We start from the raw sequence: 21553 nt of genomic DNA on the forward strand, positions 1-21553 counted from the left end.
TGGGAAGTTAGCTTTGAGTTCTAGCTCAGATGGGAGGTTAAGTATCCTCCTTAGCACATATACCCCAACCGGAAAGGTCTTGAACCCTTCCTTATAACAGCATGGGTGTACCAGTTGTCAGTTTAATAGAGTCAGTTAGTGAAATTTTATTTTACCCAGTTTCCGCACAGTACAGCACAGTAGCTTGAGTAGTTAATGTAGCGTTTCCAGCTCACAGCTTAGTACCCAGGAGTTGGGTCGTTACACTCTCTCATCGCACTCTCTTCCTTCTTTTTTTCTCATCACACTTTCTCTCTCATCATATTTTCTCTCCCCTCAATCTCTCTCATCACACTCTCTTTTCTCTTTTTCTCAAGAAAAGTAAGCTATGAGCACACAAGGCTCAGTAAGATCCTTCCTACTCACAAAAAACCGTAAAGCATAGCATATTCATAAGGCATAAAGCATAAAGACAACTCATCATATCATGTATAAAAGCATCATATCGTAACATAATCGTAAGGTATCATTGCATATCATAAAGTGCATCCTATCACAATATAACATAATCGTAGTATCATGGCATATCATAACATAATCATAAAGTGCATCCTAACATAACATAACATAATCGTAGTATCATGGCATATCATAACATAATCATAAAGTGCATCCTAGCAGATCATAACATAGTCATAGGTATTATGCAAGATGACTTTCAAAAACATGTATCATGAAAAATATATGCAACATGTCTTTTGAAAACTTATTACATACATACTTAAACATAATCTCAACATGATTAGGGCCTCCGGCTTATACCACATACATAAATACGCGCGTCCTATGTAGGTCCAAGGTAGCAAGTCTTGAACCCTACAAGGCATACATACTAGGCCCGTTTCTTAGTCCATCGACCTAGGGGCAATTAGGAGTCCATCCCTAACGAGGCTCGTTTCTTAGTCCATCGACCCCGGGGCGCTTATGGAGCCCACCCTTGGTACAAGCCATATAAAGTAAAGTAGCATGTCATACATATCATGGTTCTTATTATTTCATGCATATCATATTTCTTAACATATCATAAACATGCATAATCTGGGCACACAGCTCCTCATAATAGCATGCATAAGTTTCGGCACACAGCACTTCATAAAAACATGCATAACTTGGGCACACAGCTCATCATAATAGCATGCATAATTTGGGCACACAACACATCATATAAACATGCATAATTTTGGGCACACGGCACATCATAAGGGTTATCCACATGCATAGGTCATGAGCATACATAAACATAAAAGCATAGCAAGTTCTTATCATAACATGGAGCATTACATGTGAGACACATAGGAATCATAATTAGGTCTCTAACCCTAATATCATATAGTGGCCGAACATATAATGATAGCTTAGGTTAACCATCAACATACAAGCATGTGAACCCTAAATCAATATCATATCATACATCATAAGGAACATCATAAACATGTTTAGTTTAGGTTCTAGGTTTCCTAAGCTTATAAACTTATCATGGCCGAATCTTATCAAGCATTTCATTTGGTTAAAATCAACATACAAGCATGTGAACTCTAAACCAATATCATATCATATATCATGAGGAACATCATAAGCATGTATAGTTTAGGTTCTAGGTTTCCTAAGCTTATGAACTTATCATGGCCGAATCTTATCAAGCATGTCATTTGGTTAAAATCAACATACAAGCATGTGAACTATAAACCAATATCATATCATATATCATGAGGAACATCATAAGCATGTATAGTTTAGTTTCTAGGTTTCCTAAGCTTATAAGCTTGTCATGGCCGAAACTTGTGAACCATGTAACTAGGTTTCATGTGGCATAAAAGCATGGAAACCCTAGCCTATTTTCATAGTATTTATTATCAAGAACATCATGAGCATGTATAGTTCAAATTCTAGGTTTTCCTAGGCTTATAAACTTGTTGTGGCCGAAAGTTCATGGAGCATGAAATAAGGTTCTAACTAACTTACAAGCATGAGTATATCATATTAATTTCATATCTTGTCTTAGGGAGAATCATGGCATGCTTAGTTTAGGTTTAAAGATTTCCTAGGCCCTTAGTCCTACCATGGCCAAATGTTATAAGCATGAAATAAAGTTCATTTCAACATACAAGCATGAGCATATCATGGTAACTTCATATCTTATCTTAAGAAAGATCATGGCATGCTTAGATTAGGTTTAAAGATTTCCTAAGCCCTTAATCCTACCATGGCCGAATGTTATAAGCATGAAATAAAATTCATTTCAACATACAAGCATGAGCATATCATGGTAACTTCATATCTTATCTTAAGAAAGATCATGGCATGCTTAGATTAGGTTTAAAGATTTCCTAAGCCCTTAATCCTACCATGGCCGAATGTTATAAGCATGAAATAAAGTTCATTTCAACATACAAGCATGAGCATATCATGGTAACTTCATATCTTATCTTAAGAAAGATCATGACATGCTTAGATTAGGTTTAAAGATTTCCTAAGTCCTTAATCTTATCATGGCCGAATGTTATAAGCATGAAATAAAGTTCATTTCAACATACAAGCATGAGCATATCATGGCAACTTCATATCTTATCTTAAGAAAGATCATGGCATGCTTAGATTAGGTTTAAAGATTTCCTAAGCCCTTAATCTTATCATGGCCAAAAGTTGAAAGGGAGACATCTTATTTCCAAGCAACATACAAGTATGAGAAATGTTAACAACTCTCTTATCATAAGGTATATATATCGTAAAAAAAACCAAGGAAGCATGTTTAGTTTAAGTCTTAAGCTTACCTAGCTCTTTTATCCATGCTTGGCCGAGAGTCTAGGGACATGAATCTAAATTCTAACCCAACATTCTAGCATAGAAACATTAGATTAATCCCTTACCATAAGATACATGTTACAAGAAATATATTGAGCATACTTAGTTGGGTCTTAACGTTTTCTAGGTCCTTTTTCTTATTTTTCTTTTTCTTTGTCTTGGCCGAAAATCCCATGAAGAGATCCTAGGTTTTCAAGCAACCTAATCTCATGGAAAAGCACATAAACTATTGTACCACAGGTGAGGGAAAACTTACATCCTTTCGCTTGTGGTTTTTCTTAAGGAAGAAGGTACCCTAGGTGCAAAGGAAGGAGAGAGCTTCTTCTTCTTGCACCTCCTTTTGTTTGTCTTGCTTGGAAGGGGTAGATCTTGAAGGCTTCTTCTTGTAAATTAGTTTTCTTGGAGAGGAAACTTAGTTTAGCTTTTGGAATGAGGAGAGGGAGGGCTCTTGGTTTCGGTGGAGAATGAAGAAGGAGAAGGAAGGAGGAAGAAGAAGAATTAAATCCCTTGCTTTTCATCTCCCAATCCTATTTATTCCTATGTAAATGAAGCATGTCTTCATTCATTCCCTCAACTCCTCTTTTCCCTCATTCCTTTAATCCCACGAAAATAGAGAGAGGGAGGGAAGTAGGCAATTTATCTTTTGCTTGCTTCTTCTCTTAATCAAGAGGAAGAGAAAGTAAGCAACATGGTTTTCTCTTGCTCTTTTACTTAACCATCTTCTCTCCTTTAACTACCATTTCCATTCTCTTTTATTCACTTATCATTCATTACTCTAGTGGTTACAATCCACTAATTTAACTCTATTACTTGTGGGAGGTTCAAGGTTCAATCCTTGACCTCACCTCTTCTTATTCTATTTTTTTTGTTTCTATTTTTCCTTTTCTCTTATTCTTTTTATTTTTATGCTCTAAGAAAAATAACACTCATATACTTATCTTATAATTTCGTGGGTGTTACACTCATAAGTATTGTCATGTTAAACTCTGCAGGTGGACTTAGTCCGATATGACGATACCGGCACAGAATCTTTTACCGGAGAAGGGTTTTCCAGGTGAAAACCTAGCCGTGCAGTTTGGAGTGGGCGGCTGATCGTGGCATGGGCAGAGATATCTCGCATCTGAGCTTCGCGCGAGAGAGGCGATTCAGTTTCGGGGTTCGGAGAGGGAGGCGCTGGCGCTTCTGCTAGGGTTCGCGGAGAGGGAGAGCTTGCGGCTGGAGACGACTCGCGGAGCGGAAGGTGACTCGCAGACAGGAGACGGCTTGCGAAGAGGAGATGGTTCGCGGCAAGTTTCGAAGAGGGAGAGCTTGTGGCTAGAGAGGAAGGTGGCTCGCGGAGAGGAGGTGGCTCGTGGCAGGAGGTGGCCACTTCTGCTAGGGTTCGCGGAGAGGCAACCCACGTTTACTCAACTTCTCACGGCTTCTCAAGGGTGTGTGCGTTTTGTTTTCACATGGCTGATGTGGACTACACCGCACGATACCACACGACACCGCACCATAAGCACCGTAGCATAAGCTCTGTGTGTGTGTATATATATATATATATATATATATATATATATATTAGTATGATAATTATTTTTTATTATATTATTATTGTTAAAATATTATGAATGGAAGCCTTTGCGTAACGATAAAGTTGTTACTTTGTGATCTAAAGGTCATGGATTCAAATTCTGAAAATAGCCTCTTGCAAAAGGTAAGGTAAGACTGTTTATAATGAATCCTTTCACGGGACCCTGTATGATAAAAGTTTCATACACTAGGTTGTCCATTGTCTTCTCAGGACCTCATATGAAGAAAATTTCATGCCGTAGGTTATCCATTGTAAATAGATATTTAGTATATTATAAAATAATCTTGTACTTATATTTAAAAATATTATTATTTTAATACATATTGGTAATAAAATTATTGATGAAATTTTATAAGATGGCTTTTTCTACAAAATGACGTTGAGTATGACTTCTTAAGAAATGAATTTATATTGCTGATTTTGAAATAAAAATTGCCCTAAATACGATGTATTGCATTGAATGTTAAGGACAGAGATACAATACAGTCGGAAAAACTAAATGAATATATCGGTCTTAGTTTTATATATTACTCATTTTTGGAACGAAATCGACATTAATTTTGTCTAATATAAGAATGTCCAATGAACTTATTTGTGATTTCAAATAGTAAGTATCGTCATCATTTTATTTATAGTGAGCTTACAACTTCATTTCTAATACCCAGAATGAGTGGGAAAATAATTGGGCTGAATACATTGTATCACATTTGTGTTTAATATATTGTGTGTCTTGTAATTTAACCTAAGTTAAAAGTTATAATTTCTAAAATATTACTCAACCTACACATTCTAACCAATATAAAATCGTAATTAGTACAACTATAAATTCAATTTTAAAAAAATCATAACTTTTAATTTACGAGACAACACAATAAATCAAATCAAAATTTAATCAGAGATCTTTAATTTAATATATTATATATTATACATCTCATAATTCAACTGGATAAAAATTATGATTTCCCATAATTGTAGCTTACAGATAAACAACTAGGATTTCATATTTATTATATGTTACTAATCAATAACATATTGCTGAGCTTCAAAAGGATCAGCAACAAAGACCAACAATACAATATTCAAAAGATTAACAACAAAAATCAACAACAATGTATTTAAACATAAATTTTAAGAGATTATAATTTTTAATCCAGATTAAATCATAAAATCATTTATTTATTTGATATATTATATATCCCACCAAATCAATAATAATAAATGTTGGACCATTTCTTCACTCTTTTAGTTTTACAACTAATTCTAAAAATAAGTAATTAATAAATGTATCACAATATTCGATGACAAGGAAAAAGCAGAAAGAAAAATTTAGTAATTTCCATCGCCATATTTTCTTTTGGTTTGTTGAATTCAGAATTAAAAATAAAACTCCCAGAAGGATAATAACAGATTGAGCCTTTTATTTTACGTAGCATAGAAAAATAATAATTACAGTCAACCGAAAAAGGATCAAAGTGAGTTGGTGAATTGTTACAAATTTTCGACACTAGAGGTCAACCAAGCCCTTCTTCAACCTGTGACACCAGCAGTTCCACATCCATCCACCAGCTGCAGTCTTCAACAGCTTCCTCGTTCTGCAAAGTGGCAAACAATGTGAAACCAGTAAATTATTAAGTCTAATAGATGCTAGGTCACAAATTTCCTTGCTCTCCGTGATTAGTTTGCATATTGTTTAGGGGGCAAGTGGGCAGATCTGATTGATTGTGGTGACTTTTCAAGAAATCCAGTGGCTAAATCAGACCATAATTAGCAATATAGAATCTTGCATCCTAGCTACTGTTATTCACCGTACACAAATCTAATGAAAATTAGTAAGGTCTAACCAGAATTCCAAAATCAGGTGCATTCCTCGAATTTTCGACACAATCTGCAAACTTCATGGCTTCCTGCAACCAGCTATTTTCTTCCATACAGCTTTCGGTAACCAACTTGTCATTGTCATTTGAGTAAAGTTCCAAATGGCTTCCACCAAGATCACCATTGATGTTTGTCATCGTCACCTCAGTTGAATTCAGAAATGGAACATTGTCAGGAATCACATCATGTGGTAATGGCCGTAAAGGAGATCGATATCCTGTTACAAGTAGTATGCTAAGTAGTGTAAAAAAGCCTGTTCGATAATTATATCAGAATGACAAACCATACCTCTGCAATCAGGATCATAACACTTCTGGTAATACACAGCTCTATGAAGATCAGCAACGTACATAACTGAACCACATTCGGGTGAGACCAATGATAGATATTTACGATGTTAGGCAACTATAATACTGATAAGTAATAAATGAATGTTGAATCACAATCAAGCATGCAACAAGAAGTAGAATCGTGAATTTATAGCCACCCACATTGAAGCCCTACATGCAATGGAAAGAAAAGAGAGCAAACATTCTAATCACTGACACTCTAAGGTGGGGTAGAGAGGACCAGCAAAATTATTGTCCCAAAAACATTGACACAATCAAAACAAGTATCTCAAGAGACAACTTCAAATCTCAATCTGTACTACCTAGCAAAGGTGCAATATAGCTAGCAGCAGTACATAAGATGCACAGTACACCAGTCAGGCATACTACTGATGGGATCCAGATTATACGCTGAGCATCAGAAGGGGTCATCATAATTAGAATAGGAGTTACACGAAGGTAAGAGAGGGGGAAACTTCACACTTAATTGGACTTCATTCGATTGTACTCCCGACTTCAGTGGCGAATCCAGATAAAAATTTAAAGGGGTGCTCAAAGAAGACTAAAACAATATTTCTTGCTATCAAATAAATATATTATAAGAAAAAAGTACTGAATTGATAACGATAATAATATAGATATAAAAATATGTGCATATCAATAAAGTAATTATTTCTTGATACTTGAACTACCAATACCAGGTCTAGGCATATAAACAAGAGGAGGCAACTATATCCTACAAGTGTTCATCTGTTGAAAATGTTGTAAAATTTGTTTATTTTCAATTATGGCAAAAATATCCATCTTAATATATACTACCAAATTATCATTCATCCACTCATCCCCCATCTCATTATGCAAATCAGTCTTGATAAATTTCATCACATGAAAAACCCTTTCAATAAAAGCAGTTGCAACCGGTAAAATCAATGCTAACTCGATCAAACCATATACCAATGAAAAACCTATATTCTTACCCGTTTCAACCATCTTTTTAGCAAGACTTCCCAAATCTTCAATCATAGAAAATTCATTTCGTACATTTTAAATGTAAATCTCAAGTTGGTCCTCAAGTATTACACAATAAGTCAATGAAAAATCCTCTGGATAAAGTTCAGCAAGGCGGAGTAGCATACCAATGTCAAATTGAGAAAGAGAGTTCAACACAATAGTAATAAAAATTAGTAATCATTTGCCCATTACGTCTGCTATTACCACGAGTTCTCATATTTCCTTCCGGATTTGGTGTTTGACGACATCCAAAAATAATTCTCCCATCCTTCCTCTCTAAATTTTTGTAATCCAACTTTCATCGTCTTGATCAAACTGATAACTAGTACAATGTTTTGATCCTTTTGTTGTAAGGCAAGCGACAATTCATTTATGATTCCCAATAAAGGATTTATCAAATGCATCAAAATTCATAACTCTCCATCTTATCAACCAGTGGCGATACCACTATATTATCATCATTAGTACCACCATCATACACATTCTCAAGCACTTGTAAAATAGAAGCCCATGTAGACATCAAACGGACAATAGTCATGTAATGTGAACCCCAACAAGTATCCCCTGGTCATCTTAAACTAATTTTGTTGATTTTTTTTTTCCTTTACCACTAACAATATCTCCTTTCTCCAAACATTCTACAAGTCTGTCATATTCAAGTTGTCTAAACTTGTCTTTCCTTTTACATGAAGCACCAGTAATATTCACAATCATAGCAACATATTAGAAGAAATCACTCACAATTCGATTGCTTTTAGCAACTGCTACAACAACTAGTTGAAGTTGGTGAGCAAAACAATGGACATACCTTGCAAATGAACCTCAATATGAGAGCTTTCAATTCATTATACTTACCTCGCATATTTGAAGCCCCGTCGTATCCTTGACCTCTCAATTTTGATAATGACAACTTATGTTTTGCAAACAATTCATCAATAGCCTTCATCAAAGAAATAGCAAAAGTGTCAAACACGCACAATAGCAAGAAATCTTTCAATAACACATCCATGTTTGTTTACGTATCTTAAAATAACTCTCATTTGCTCTTTGACTGAAATGTCTCGACACTCATTAACCATAAGAGAAAATATATTGCCTTTTATATCATTAAGAATGACATTTGTAACTTCAGTAGCACAAGCCCATGTTAAATCCTTTTGAACTGTTGGAGACTTCATTTGATTGTTTCCAGGGGCAAACTCATTCATTGTCTTGGCAACCTCTTCATTTATTTGGGTATACCACTCAATCAATTCAAAAAAAAAAATTACCTCTATTTGAGGAACTCAATGACTCGTCAAGTCCATAGAAAGGCAAACCTTATTTCAAAAGAAAGTGTGTAACATCCAAAGTTGTCGTTAATCAAGTGCGATATGCAATCTCCATTGCATGCCCCTGTGCTTGTAGCAAATGTGACACGCTTTGTCATTGATTTTGAAAAGCCTCAAGTTGTGTTCTTGCATCATTGTGAGCACTAGCTACACCACCAACATGTGTTAAATACTTCCATTGCTTTTCTCCAATTATGCATCCCTGAATTAGTAAATGCCTCATCTCCAACTCGACATCCTCTATAAGAATTTTTAAAGAGATCGCACCAAAAACAAAAAACTGCATTTTTGATATGTTGTACTCTAACCATGAAAATTTTTTAAACCAAGCAACTTGAAAACTTCTATGCTCTTTACCAAATTATCTTTAGGGATAACTATGGCCCAATGGTTGACAAGGTCCTCTAATTAAATATTCTCTTCGAATATGATCTCTGAAAGGGAATCTTGGCGCAACGGTAAAGTTATTGCTTTGTGACCAAAAGATCACGGGTTCAAATCCTGGAAATAGCTTCTTGCAAAAAGCAGGGTAAGGTTGCGTACAATAAATCCTTCCCCGAAACCCCGTATAATAAGAGCTTCGTGCACCGGGCTGCCCTTTCGAATATGATCTCTAATAGAAACATCAAATTCATTAATTGGTTTGCGTAGCCCTAGATCACTAACAACATCTTCCAGGTTGAATTCAACGTGAGAATATTTTCTCTTACTATTTTCTACCTTAGAACTCTTAGAAGACTAAACACTTTGTTTTAAAAATTTCCCTATAACCTATGTCAATTTATCAAAATTATTGATTTATGCAATCAACATAGTAGTTATAGTACTACCAAGTATAAATCATGAAATTAGGAATCAAATGAAATAAGGAACCAGATTCACCTAAATTGAAGGGATTTTGATTGTAGTGGAGGATCAACGACGGAGCACAGCGGTAGCAGCGTCAACAGAACAGCAGTGGCATCGACGGACAAAGTAAAGAGGCGATAAAGATGAGGGCAACGATTTAAGGAAAGGGAGAAATGATGAGATCTCTTAGAGATTAGGGTTTTTGGTTTGAACAAATCGTGGATCATGGCTGGAAAAAGGGATGATTCATGGGAAGGCGAAAAGGAAAGGTTCGGCTGTGGTTTTTTTAATGGCGCTTTTTTGAAAAAATTTAATAAATTTGAAAAATCACAATTGTACCCTTTATTTTTTTCTAGAAGCAACGGGGTGCTTCCGCACACCCTCGCACCCCCTTGCCTCCGCCACTGCCCAACTTGAAGGAGAGACATCTTATGGGATCCAGATTATATGCCGAGTAATATTGCTAAGTTCTTCCGAGCAATATGGCTAAGTTCCGCCAAACAATTTAAATAAGTTCCGTCGAACAATACGGCTAAGTTCTTCCAAGCAATATGGCTAAGTTCCACCGAAAGTTCCATCGAACAATAAGGCTAAGTTCTGCCGAGCAATATGGCTAAGTTTTCTGTCGCGCAATATGGCTCAGTTCTTCCAAGCAATACGGCATGTTCCGCTGAGCAATACGACTAAGTTCCGCCGATCCATACGGCTAACTTCTTTCGAGCAATATGACTAAGTTCTTCCGAGCAACATGAATAAGTTCTTTCGAGCAGCATGGATAAGTTCCGCTGAGTAATATGATTAAGTTCTTCCGAGCAATATGGCTAAATTCTATTAACATAGCTATCTTCTACTAAGCATCGAGTATAACTTCCACCGAGCATCAAAAGATCCGAAGTTTTTGGTTAAGAGTATGTGGCAAACAGTGAATGGAGAACAAGTAGTGGATGTAAGAGTTGGTTCCCTTGATTCCTTCCTCTCCGCGATCAGTGAATGGAGAAACAAGTAATGGATGTCAGAGTTGGTTCCCTTGCTTCCTTCTTCTCCATACGTGGCGATCAGTGAATGGAGAAGTAATGGAAGTTACAGTTGGTTCCCTAGATTCCTTCCTCTCCATACGTGATGATCAGTGAATGAAGAAACAAGTAGTGGATGTCAGAATTGATTCTCTTGATGTCTTCCTCTCAATACGTGGTGATCAATGTGTGGAGGAACGATAACGGATTGTCATAGGCCTCATTTTCACCAATTCACATGGGAAGAAATAAAAGGGCGTGAAATGTCTAACGAGGAGATGCCGCTCACCAAGGGAGGTAAGTCAAAGGTATGGTATTCTTATTCTCATAAACAGAGACAACTCTTCTCCAATAAGCTCTCTTCTTCCTCTTCTTTGCATTTTCTTCTTCTTCTTCCACTTCTTCCGATGACTATCTTGGATCGTGTCGGTAAGCCGGTCCAAGCTCTAATCTATGTTACATCTCAAGATATTGAACTTCGCAAGTTGGAAGGCCGACCTAGATTTCTAGAGAAGAGGAGCCTAAGCTGACGGAAAAAGAGACCATCAACTACCAGAACCAGTCCAGTCCCAAGTTTGACTATGAGACCTTAAACCATGATACAGACTTCAAAATAATGTATTAGAAGCCAAAAATGACACTTCAGAATATTTATACCGCAATGATTCTAATTCTTGAGAAGACCATTGATAGAATAGATTTGAATCAACTATTAACAGAAAACAACAAAACCACAGCAAGTTGAGCAAACATTGTGCACAAGGAAAGATTCTAGAGCAATGGTCAACAAACAAGTTACCATGATTGCTTTTATGTTCTCTACCAATCCTCTCACAATATCTGCTTCTTAACATACTGTAAACAATTAGACCGTGTGATGAAAACCAATACCAACTTCGAATTTTTCCTGGAACAAAAAAAATCATCAAGTCAATACCAGATTTATGTAATCATGAAACCATAAATACCTATACCAAATGTCGAACTGTATGTGAGGTAGCAACATATACCAGCAGCCAAATCCAAGGGCCCCAAAAACATAAATACAAAAAATTCAGGAGGCTCGTTACATAAGAGTATCTAAAGGAATACCTAAAGCATTCCCTGATGATGCTATATATTCCACAAATGCATCTAAAGCTGGAAATGGAGATTTTCCTGAAGTAAATGTGTTTGGGAAATCACTTCTATATACATCAAATGCAGCATATTGTGAAACACCTTGAGCTTGTTGTTGAACCTGATCTACGAACAATCAAGACTTAGAAAGCACAATACTAAGAAAATGACGAGGCAACAAATTCAATAGAAAGTTAGAAACACTAGACGAAAACTGGTTTCATTAGGTCACACTCTGTTTTAAGAAATACAAGGAATTGCTATGTAATAACAACCAAGACTTTTAAAAGAGCACAATGGTGATAAAATGAAGAGGCAATAAATTTTTACACAAACAATTGCACAGTGTTGATTTCATAAGGCACCACATTATCTTAAACAATAAAAAATTGCAAAAAAAAAAGTATACCAATCAGAATTTCTTGAGAATAGGTCTGAAACATGATAAAGACAAGCACTTTCCATTGCAAACATCACAGCATTCTCTGGTAAACCATGACATGATTACTTACACAGCAACTCAAAACACCATGAAATGCCAGATTACATTCAACATTTGCTGCTCAAACATTGTGCTATGTCAGAACCAGATTGTTACAGGACAACACTACTAAGAAATGTTACACTCCTAACGTAACTAAGAAATGGCACAATTTTGCACCTTGTGTGATAAGTGAACATCATGTTGTTTAGATTAATTGATTCCCATTATACTATAGAAGGATCCATGTGGTGATTTATGGATATCAGAAATGATTTTTACATGTTAATAGTGTGTATAATTGGATACTTATTTAGGAACCAGAACTTATAGATTGAAAAAGTAATAAGCTATTTTCAATCAGAATAAAGAAGGAAACTGTATCTATAGCAGAATTTCAAACTACATCATTTCTTTACGCTGAGAAAAATGGCTCTTCATGAACTCTATAGTTCTAAAGTGACATACTATTCTTGGAAACCTCAATAAACTATGTCCTACTGTTTATTGAGATTAGTATTTTTTTCTCAAGTAACCAAGCTAATACTAAATACATCATTTCAAAAGAGTTGAATAGATATAGATAGGCGGTGTTAAGTCTTATGTATTCAAATACAGTAGTTTGCTGGAGGAAAATTATATTATGACAATCAAACAGTTCATATCAGTAAAGTGCTGAAGTCTTTTCAACTCAACAATATCATTCAGTATTATTATATTGTTTTGCGTACTAAAGTAGGTTAGGCCACCCTATGATATTTGTTCCTAGTATAAACTTGGCAAAACTATTGACTACACCATACAGTAAACATTTCTTCGATCACCTGTTAAAAAAATCTATGAAGAAGATAACACACAAATAGTAGATAACCTCAAAATCAAAGCACAAGGTTTTTCTGCAATCCGCATCTATTTGACAAACTAAAAGTTTACTGCAATCACAGTCCATTCTGCAGATTAAGGATTCCATGAACACGTCCTGTTTACTCTGTAATAGAATAATGCAGGAAAAATGAGATATCTGAATACTGAGCTTGAATGAGCCAATAAAAAAGGAGAGTGAAGGATGTAAGACAACTTTAGACTACCTGTATAATTTGCATCAGTCTTGAAATAGAAGAATTAGTGAAGTCAATGGAATCAGGTTATTGTACCGAGTCAAGTGAAAACTCAAATGAATATATAAGCCACCTAATCAGCCTAGTAGGAGGTACACCCAACACAGTAAAAATTGTCAAGTCTTAAATGTCCTGCAATTATGATCAGAATTTTTCTCCAAAAGGAATTTTCTTATCTATTTTCGCTGGTGTTGGAAATGCACATGCAAATAAGATGATTAATTCAATTAAAATACTAGAAATTTTCACACAAAAAGAATTTGTGGTTTGTGATTCAAAATCTATCTAATGAGTACAAATACAGATAAGTCCAACACAAACAAGTCATAATAATATGACCTGTTTATTGTACAACTGAAACAAAGTTACAGGAGAAAAGCATAGCCTGCAGTTTCCATTTTCCTAAATAGGTAAAATGCAGCAGCAACATTATTGAAGAAGACATACTCACCATGTTCTTACATTTAAAGCGTTCAGTAGGCAAAAGAAAAGAATTCTTCCCGGCCTTTGAAGAGAAAGCTAGACGGAAACAACGATTTCGAGAATAGACAGCATTGTCAAGAAAAGGCTGACGATCAGAAGAGCTAGCGTCTTTCTTGACATACAATTTGTCAACCTGCGGGACACTTCCTCTTTGACTGGTGATACGAGAATACACCTAATCAGCGAAAAGTGAGAGTTATATATACATTTTACATAAAGGGCAGCCCGGTGCACGAAACTCCCCATGCGGGGTCCCGGGGAAGGATCCATTGTACGCAGTCCTACCTTGCTTTTTGCATGAGGCTGTTTACAGGATTCAAACCCGTGACCTTTTGGTCACATGACAACAACTTTACCGTTGCGCCAACTTTACCGTTATATATACATTTTACATAACTAAGCAAAAAATACAAAATATCCAATAATTAAAATTGATGAAATTATAAACAAAGCTTCCAACAATACTCCCTTTTAGTAGGAATAACTTGACAATTTATAAATTAGGACAAATAAAGAAATGCAAATATTGTCAATGACAACCTTGCAAATCTGAGGTTTTCGTTTTCAATTATTTTATGCAACCTTTTGTTTCAGCAGCTTTAGGTCTTTCATCTATCAAAATTCTAAACAAGGTAAAGAAAGCAGGTGCATGTAAAACAGTATAAGCAGTCCAAAGGGACATAGAAATCATTCTAACTTGTAAAAATACTCTGTTTTCATTTTCCAGTTATAAGATCTAACTCTAACATAATTGTTCAGACTACTTTATGAAACAGTTAATTTCCCAAATTGGAACTCAAACCTTTTAAGTAATTTGATTAATCAGGTAGAAGCAAAGAAGCTGCTACACAGCTAAACCTGCAAATCAAGCCTAAATCTCATGCAACCATGATAAATTTTCAGTCCAGTGGCATAATGAATATAAAACAGCATAAAAAGTTCCAAGAGGTTCTCAAATATCATAATAAAGTCATTGTTGGACAAATCCACTATCAACATTTATTCTCCTGGTTAAGCCCAACTATAATTGATTGTTAATCAGTTGCTTGTCAGACAGGTATTCTCAAAATTCGAACTTGAACATTTAAATACTTAATATCATGACAAAGCTATCAACTGATGCCACCAGTGTAAATTTTACAGTTGTAGTTGCTTTGGGTCAGGTGGCATGGCAGGGTCAGAAGCATCTGACATAAGTTACATAGGAAAACTACGTACTGTTGTTCTTAAAAGAAATGGATTCACTTTATAACTAAGGAATTAATATGACATGGACCTTGGCAGAAACTTCTCTCTTCAATCTTGTAAGTGGAAACATTAATGGTGTCTTACAAATTTTTACAAGGGACTTAAGCCAAAAAATTTTGAGGCAAACAACTCTATAGGCAGAAATATTTTACGAGAATAATTAGAATAAGATGTTCTACTAATAAGATTTTTATTCATTACAAAATTCTATACTTCCTGAACCAGGAAAACCCCAAATGAGATTCTATCTTTTTTGAAATATAACAAAAACTTGCTTGGAATATAAATTGGTCACTATAGTTAACAAATTTATGTAGAAATAATAACAATGAGAAATTTCTTGATATCATAAAAGTTACAAGAATGTAGAAAACAATGACTTTATAAATCTTCAAGTACCTCCATAACAAATGCACCAACATGTGAGTTGTCCTTGAAGGCAACTCTTGGTATGCGAATAATCACATGGCGTGAAAATTTTACTGCAAAATGAAATTTACTTTATCCAAATTGAACAATTAACTCATGGTTTATAAGTGCATATGTAATCAGTCCTATGCTAGTTTCTTTGGAACCAACAATTCAGAAGAAATAGCCAAAAAAAAAAAAAGTTCAAGAGAATGAATTCCATATGAATAATAAGGAATTATTATTTATCACACAATAATTGTACATTTCAAAACTGTTTATGTTTTCTAGTTAAATCTTGCATAACATAACACCTCCAATTATATCAATGCATTATAAAAGTGAACATTGATGACCATGATAATACTGATTAGACATATGAAGGTAATGCAAATCTATATACAAATTGGATCTGACTAATATCAGAACTAGGATATAGGTAGATTGCATCTTAGAAAGCATATTAGTTATATCAAACAGAAAAAATGTTAAGACAAAAAGGACAGATTACAGTAACAGGCAATATGTAGATGAACAAACACAAATAAGATACCTGACGTGGATGAATCAAGTTCTATGATCCATCCATTATTTCCTTCAATTGAATACTTGTCAAATAAGAGATCGTAAGTAAATGATACCAAAATGTCCACCATTTCATCAACATCTTTGTCAGCATTAACTTTCTTATCAAACTCCAAATCAAAATATAAGTGGCAAGGCGTACCCTGTCAAAAATTAACTTGTGAAACATAAAGTTATTTTTAGTATATTACAAATTTAAAAAAGAAAGGCATGTATGGGATTATAAAGAAATTAATCAAACGAGTGATTCTATTTCATATGATTAAGTAGCATGCTTGTCATTTTTACTCCTTTACACATGCTAGGAGGTAAACTATCACCTCTTGAATGACTTCGTAGTGATGACGTAACTTAGAATCCATACCTATATATCTGCAATGGAAAAATAAGCTTTCACATTCTACAGAAACTAATTCAGACAAACTACTGAAAAGGAATTATGGTAATTTGAGTGTTTTAACATATTGCTATATAGTGTCCAGAAAATGCTCCAATCATGTTTTTATTTTGAGTTCTCAGGTAATTCTACCTTTGCAATCAGAAGAACATATGAATGGTCTTAGTGAATAGCATTCAAATTTAACATTTCAGAGTATGATAAGTCAGCATCACATGGTAACCTTGTCCAGAATTCATTGTATGTAGAGGCAAGAAACCTTCTTTGTCCACTCAAGTGATCTTGATAACTAAACAGTTTAGCTTGTGTATGCCCTTTCAAGAATCTGATTGCTTCCTCTTGTCTTGGGAAAGTTGCCCAGACACCTTTCCTGTATAAGGTGTAACAATTAACTGAGACAATGAACAAAATTTAGTTCAAAATATTATATTTTAAAATGATGGTCAACCTTGTATGAACCAACTGGAATTTACCAGTCCAAACAAATATCAACATTCAACCCACTAGGGTACAGAATCATAGAGAATAAGAAGAATGCTACTATGCTAGCCATCAATGTTATAACATCAATATAGTGGTATTGGGAGGAGAGAAAAAACATCTAACAGGGTGTAGCATAAAGAGTTACCTTGAAATGAAGTCATTTTCTTCATTGAGATCAACATGAATCTCATGCAACAATCGAAGCAATCGTGATGGTCTTTTAAGTGGGGCTCCATGTGGAGACCCATAAAAAATAATAGGAGAAATCTGCTTTCCGCTCTTTAGTTTGATTGCTGCAGACATATATGCACCATGCTGAGAAGATGAATGACAGAATTAACAATGATTATAATTTTTAAAAGCTTGATGACTAAAGGTTGCAATACTAACATCTTATGGAATTAAGTGGCTAAGAAGTAACTCACATATTCACAAGGTCTTGTTTCAAACTATTCGGGTTACACAAACTGTTCCTCGAAATAAGCACATACCTCTTTAGAAAAGTGATTTTATAATATAATACATTATTTAAGATCCCATACCATACTAGATGGCATCATACAGTACCAAGTGGATTTGTCAAAATATATCGATCCAATATATTACTAAAATCGAATATTGTTTGACGCTAGTAATCTCTTTTTGTTGCATGCACCGATCATGTTGATGCCTATCATAGCAAGCCAATACTAAGCATGCCTTGGCATACTACAATACGTGTTAAGATGAATTCAAGTAATGCTTCTTTTTTAGCCTTGTTTCTCTCAAATTTTAATACGATTATCTAATAATTTTTTTTATAAGTAAATAAGTTAAGTGAAAAAATTATAATAGTACACATGAATTCAATCTGACATGCATTGAATTAAAATAAAATAAAACCATTTTAAATTTAATTACTAATTGATATATCCTTACCAAATTTTTTTTAAAAAAAAACTACTTGACAAAGGATTAAGTGAGTATTCATTAAAATTCATATCACAATACTTTAACACATGTCAAAATTGAAGCCTGTATGCCAAAGCATGCTAAGTGTCAGCACAATATGATGCTCAATCGACAAAACAATGCTATTCTAGTTGTAAATCAGAACATTATTCCATAGAATAATACTTCAATAATTGCCCCCAAGCTTATAGTTGACTTTCCTTCTTCATTTCCTTCTATCCTTCCCAATTTACCAACAACAACATGCATCAACACTCCAACATAGTAATGAAAACGTATTGTTCCAATCAAAGACAAAAAGTTTGACATCGGTAGAGATTTCAACCCATGATAAAATAAATAAACTATTCATATAATAAATTGGCCCTAACAAAACAATGATTTATCGTCTTCTTATTGTTACAAAACTCTAAGAAAATGATTCACCTGATAAACCAATGAAACTAACTAACTTGGTAAACGTGGAAAATATTTCTTATGACCACAATGCTAGGATGCAAGTGTGTAACTACATGCACATAAGTTCAGAAGAAACCCGACATATTGTTGAATAAGTGTGAATGGGGAAGAGGAGGAAGAGAAGAAGCTCTATTGTGCATGGGACTTTAGTCCCACATTGGGAGTTTCTTGGCATCTTTGTTGGTTTATATTGATTCACATACATTGAGGATGTGAACAAATGCATGGGGAGAGACTCTCTCTCACGCGTGGATGCGCAGGGGGGTGCAAATCCAGGGCCCGGATTGCACTGAACCAAGTTGACTTGTGCGCGAGCGCGACCTGCGCGCACGAATGCCCGACCGGTCGGGGCAAAATTTGTCCAAGCGGAACAACCAACATTTTGCCACATATATCTTTTTGCTGCTTGTGTAACGAATGCATTAAAGAAAGATTAATGCAGAATCGAAACGGCCAAGTGAAACGCTGGCGTTAAGTATTGATCATTAATGCTGTCCATTGGTCTTGAGCTCCTATATAAGGAAGCTGCAACCACAGGCAAAAGGTTACATAGATAACACAGCGAAGAAGGCAGAAGCTCTCCTCCACATTCCCCTCCTCTGTCATGCAACTCTTGCTCGGCAGAGTGCCCGTGGTAGCATTCGGGTGCCACTCAGTTCGCCGTGACCACCAGTGCTTGGTGGAGTTCACGATCGATCGTTGTATCCTGGAAACAGACGACCCGAGTAAACCTCGAAGCACAGCCGGAGGTGGGCGAATCTGTTTCAAGGAAACTACTACTCGCAGGCCTCGGTCAACTTGCCCGGTCGGAATTTTCGCCCGACCTTACTGTCTGGTCTGTCCCACTGTAGACCTGGTCTTCCTTTCTGCAGACCTGCTCGAACAGACCTAGTCATTTTGCTCTGCAGACCTGGTCTTCCTTTCTGCAGACCTGCTCATACAGACTTGGTCATTCTGCTCTACAGACCTGGTCATTTTGCTCTGCAGACCTGGTCTTTCATTTTGCAGACCTGCTACTTTGGTCTACCACTCTACAGATCTGTTCTGCTGCTCTGGTCTGCCGCTCTGCAGACCTGCCCTGCCACTCTGGTCTTCCGCACTGCAGCGCTGGTCTGCTCTTCTGCTCTGCAGATTTGGCCTGTCGCTCTGATCTGCCACTCTGCAGACCTGCTCTACCGCTCTGCAAACTTGCCCTGTCGCTCAGCTCTGCTGCGTTACAGAAACCAACCCCTGCTGGCAGCCGAAAATTATCTGCTCAAGTCATTTCGACTGTAAGTTGAATTTAAATTCCGTGTAAGTTTTAAATTCAACTAAGTCCCCTAAAATCTCCGGCAACAGATTGTTTGTATTGTCTAACACATATATCATGTTTTCTACAACGTTGGAGAGAAAAATTGGTCAAGTGTGCTGTTAAATATGAGAATTGATCTTAGTTAATGATATTAATGATTCCGTAACAATGCTAAGGTGATTAAATGGATCTGAAATTCTGAATGCCCTTCTAGTTAGGAAGCATCACTATAATCCTCTGAGAATAACATTACATAACTGAAATAAAAGTTATGGATTAACCATGACAAAAGCAAATTCTGCAACACATCCATCATTACAGGATGAAGAAGAAACAGTGTAACAATAACTAGAATGGCAACAGGAGAAAAATGGTGACAAGTTCAAATACAAAATTCACAGAAGGATCGACATCGGACTTCTTTCTGGCAATAAGTAATACATGTAGAGAAATTAGACTTCCACTTTAATGCGAAATGAGAAATGCAGCAAATACCTTCTCTTTTTCACCGGAATCCTTACAGGATCGCTTAGATGAGCTTGGCTTTGAAACTTCAGGCGCCTCCCCTCTCCCCGAGGTCGCCTTGAGTCTTGCGACCGAGAGCCTTCTTTCTCTGACTGCCGATTCTGGCACATAAATATCTCCCAAGATCAAGCCGGTTACAGAGAAAGAGACCAAAATCAGGCCTCAAATGATTAAACTAAGAATAACCAAGGAATCGAAATGGCGAGTAATTAGGGTTTATCACCGGGGGTGGAGACTCCGCACTTGAAGCAAGCGAAGAGTCGGTCAACGTCGTCCTTTGGGTCGTAGGCCATCTTTGTGAGACAAGGGCTGGCGACAGCGATGCCTCCGCTTCGCCCTCCTCTCCCGCCGGAACGGCGAACGGCAGAAGCGAGAAGATCGGGCAGCCGGTGACTTTCAAAAGAGTTTGAGCGGGAAGAGTGGAAAGAGAGACCAAAAATGGGCCTTCTTGCTTTTCAGAAAAGCCCAATTTACGGTAAAAAAAATAACCAGAACCGACCGTACAAATTAAGAGCCGGAACCCGGAAGCCAACACAGGCCGACTTTTAGATTGAACGGCGTCATCTTGACTATTGCTATCAACGCTAGTTCCACCTAAACGTGCAAGTCAAACATAGCCGTTATAAAAAAAAATAATTTATATATATTTAATAAAAAATTAGATTAAAGTTCATCGTAATTTAATAAGAAATATTACTATTTTATTTATTAACAAAGTTTGGTGACCCCCAAATAAAAATATAACAAACGTATTAATCAGATATATAATTCGAAACACAGTTATAGTATATTATTGAAAATTTTTTTTATTAATCAATTAAAAATTAAAATTTTTTTTAGAATTGGTAATATTATGAGAAACTTCTATAAATACTTTGGGTCGATAATATTAGAAAACATATTTTTCTTAAATTTTTTTTACTATAATCAAATATTATTAAATTAATTTCTTATAAAAGGAAATCCATTACAATAACTTGTTGCTGGAATTCTCGAAGTCATCCTAGTATTACATGAGTATGGGGTGCACTTTTACTTAATTTATGGATGATCTTTTAGCTAAAATTAAGTGTAGTATTTATTCTTATCAATTTAATATCTAATGTTTTGGTGGGCAGTTGTCACACTTCAATTTTTTGTAACTACCTTTAGTGGTGTATAAAATTATAAAAATATTATA

General features: G+C 35.7%; 1 protein-coding gene across 1 annotated transcript; it reads right to left on the bottom strand.

Annotated features, from left to right (window-relative positions):
• Positions 1-5813: 5813 nt before the first annotated feature.
• On the bottom strand, positions 5814-20817 carry LOC121980779 (DNA-directed primase/polymerase protein-like). The gene is made up of 14 exons (XM_042532984.1): positions 20597-20817; positions 20344-20474; positions 17293-17462; positions 16888-17034; positions 16588-16639; positions 16236-16410; positions 15674-15756; positions 13995-14201; positions 13297-13413; positions 11918-12065; positions 11625-11732; positions 6581-6646; positions 6259-6509; positions 5814-6009 (listed from the first exon to the last, which is right to left on the bottom strand). Exons 1-14 carry the CDS (start codon positions 20664-20666, stop codon positions 5929-5931), a joined length of 1806 nt encoding a protein of 601 aa, XP_042388918.1. The 5' UTR covers positions 20667-20817; the 3' UTR covers positions 5814-5928.
• Positions 20818-21553: the final 736 nt, after the last annotated feature.

Source organism: Zingiber officinale, chromosome 5A (genome assembly GCF_018446385.1).
Source record: "Zingiber officinale cultivar Zhangliang chromosome 5A, Zo_v1.1, whole genome shotgun sequence".
Taxonomy (NCBI): Eukaryota; Viridiplantae; Streptophyta; class Magnoliopsida; order Zingiberales; family Zingiberaceae; genus Zingiber; species Zingiber officinale.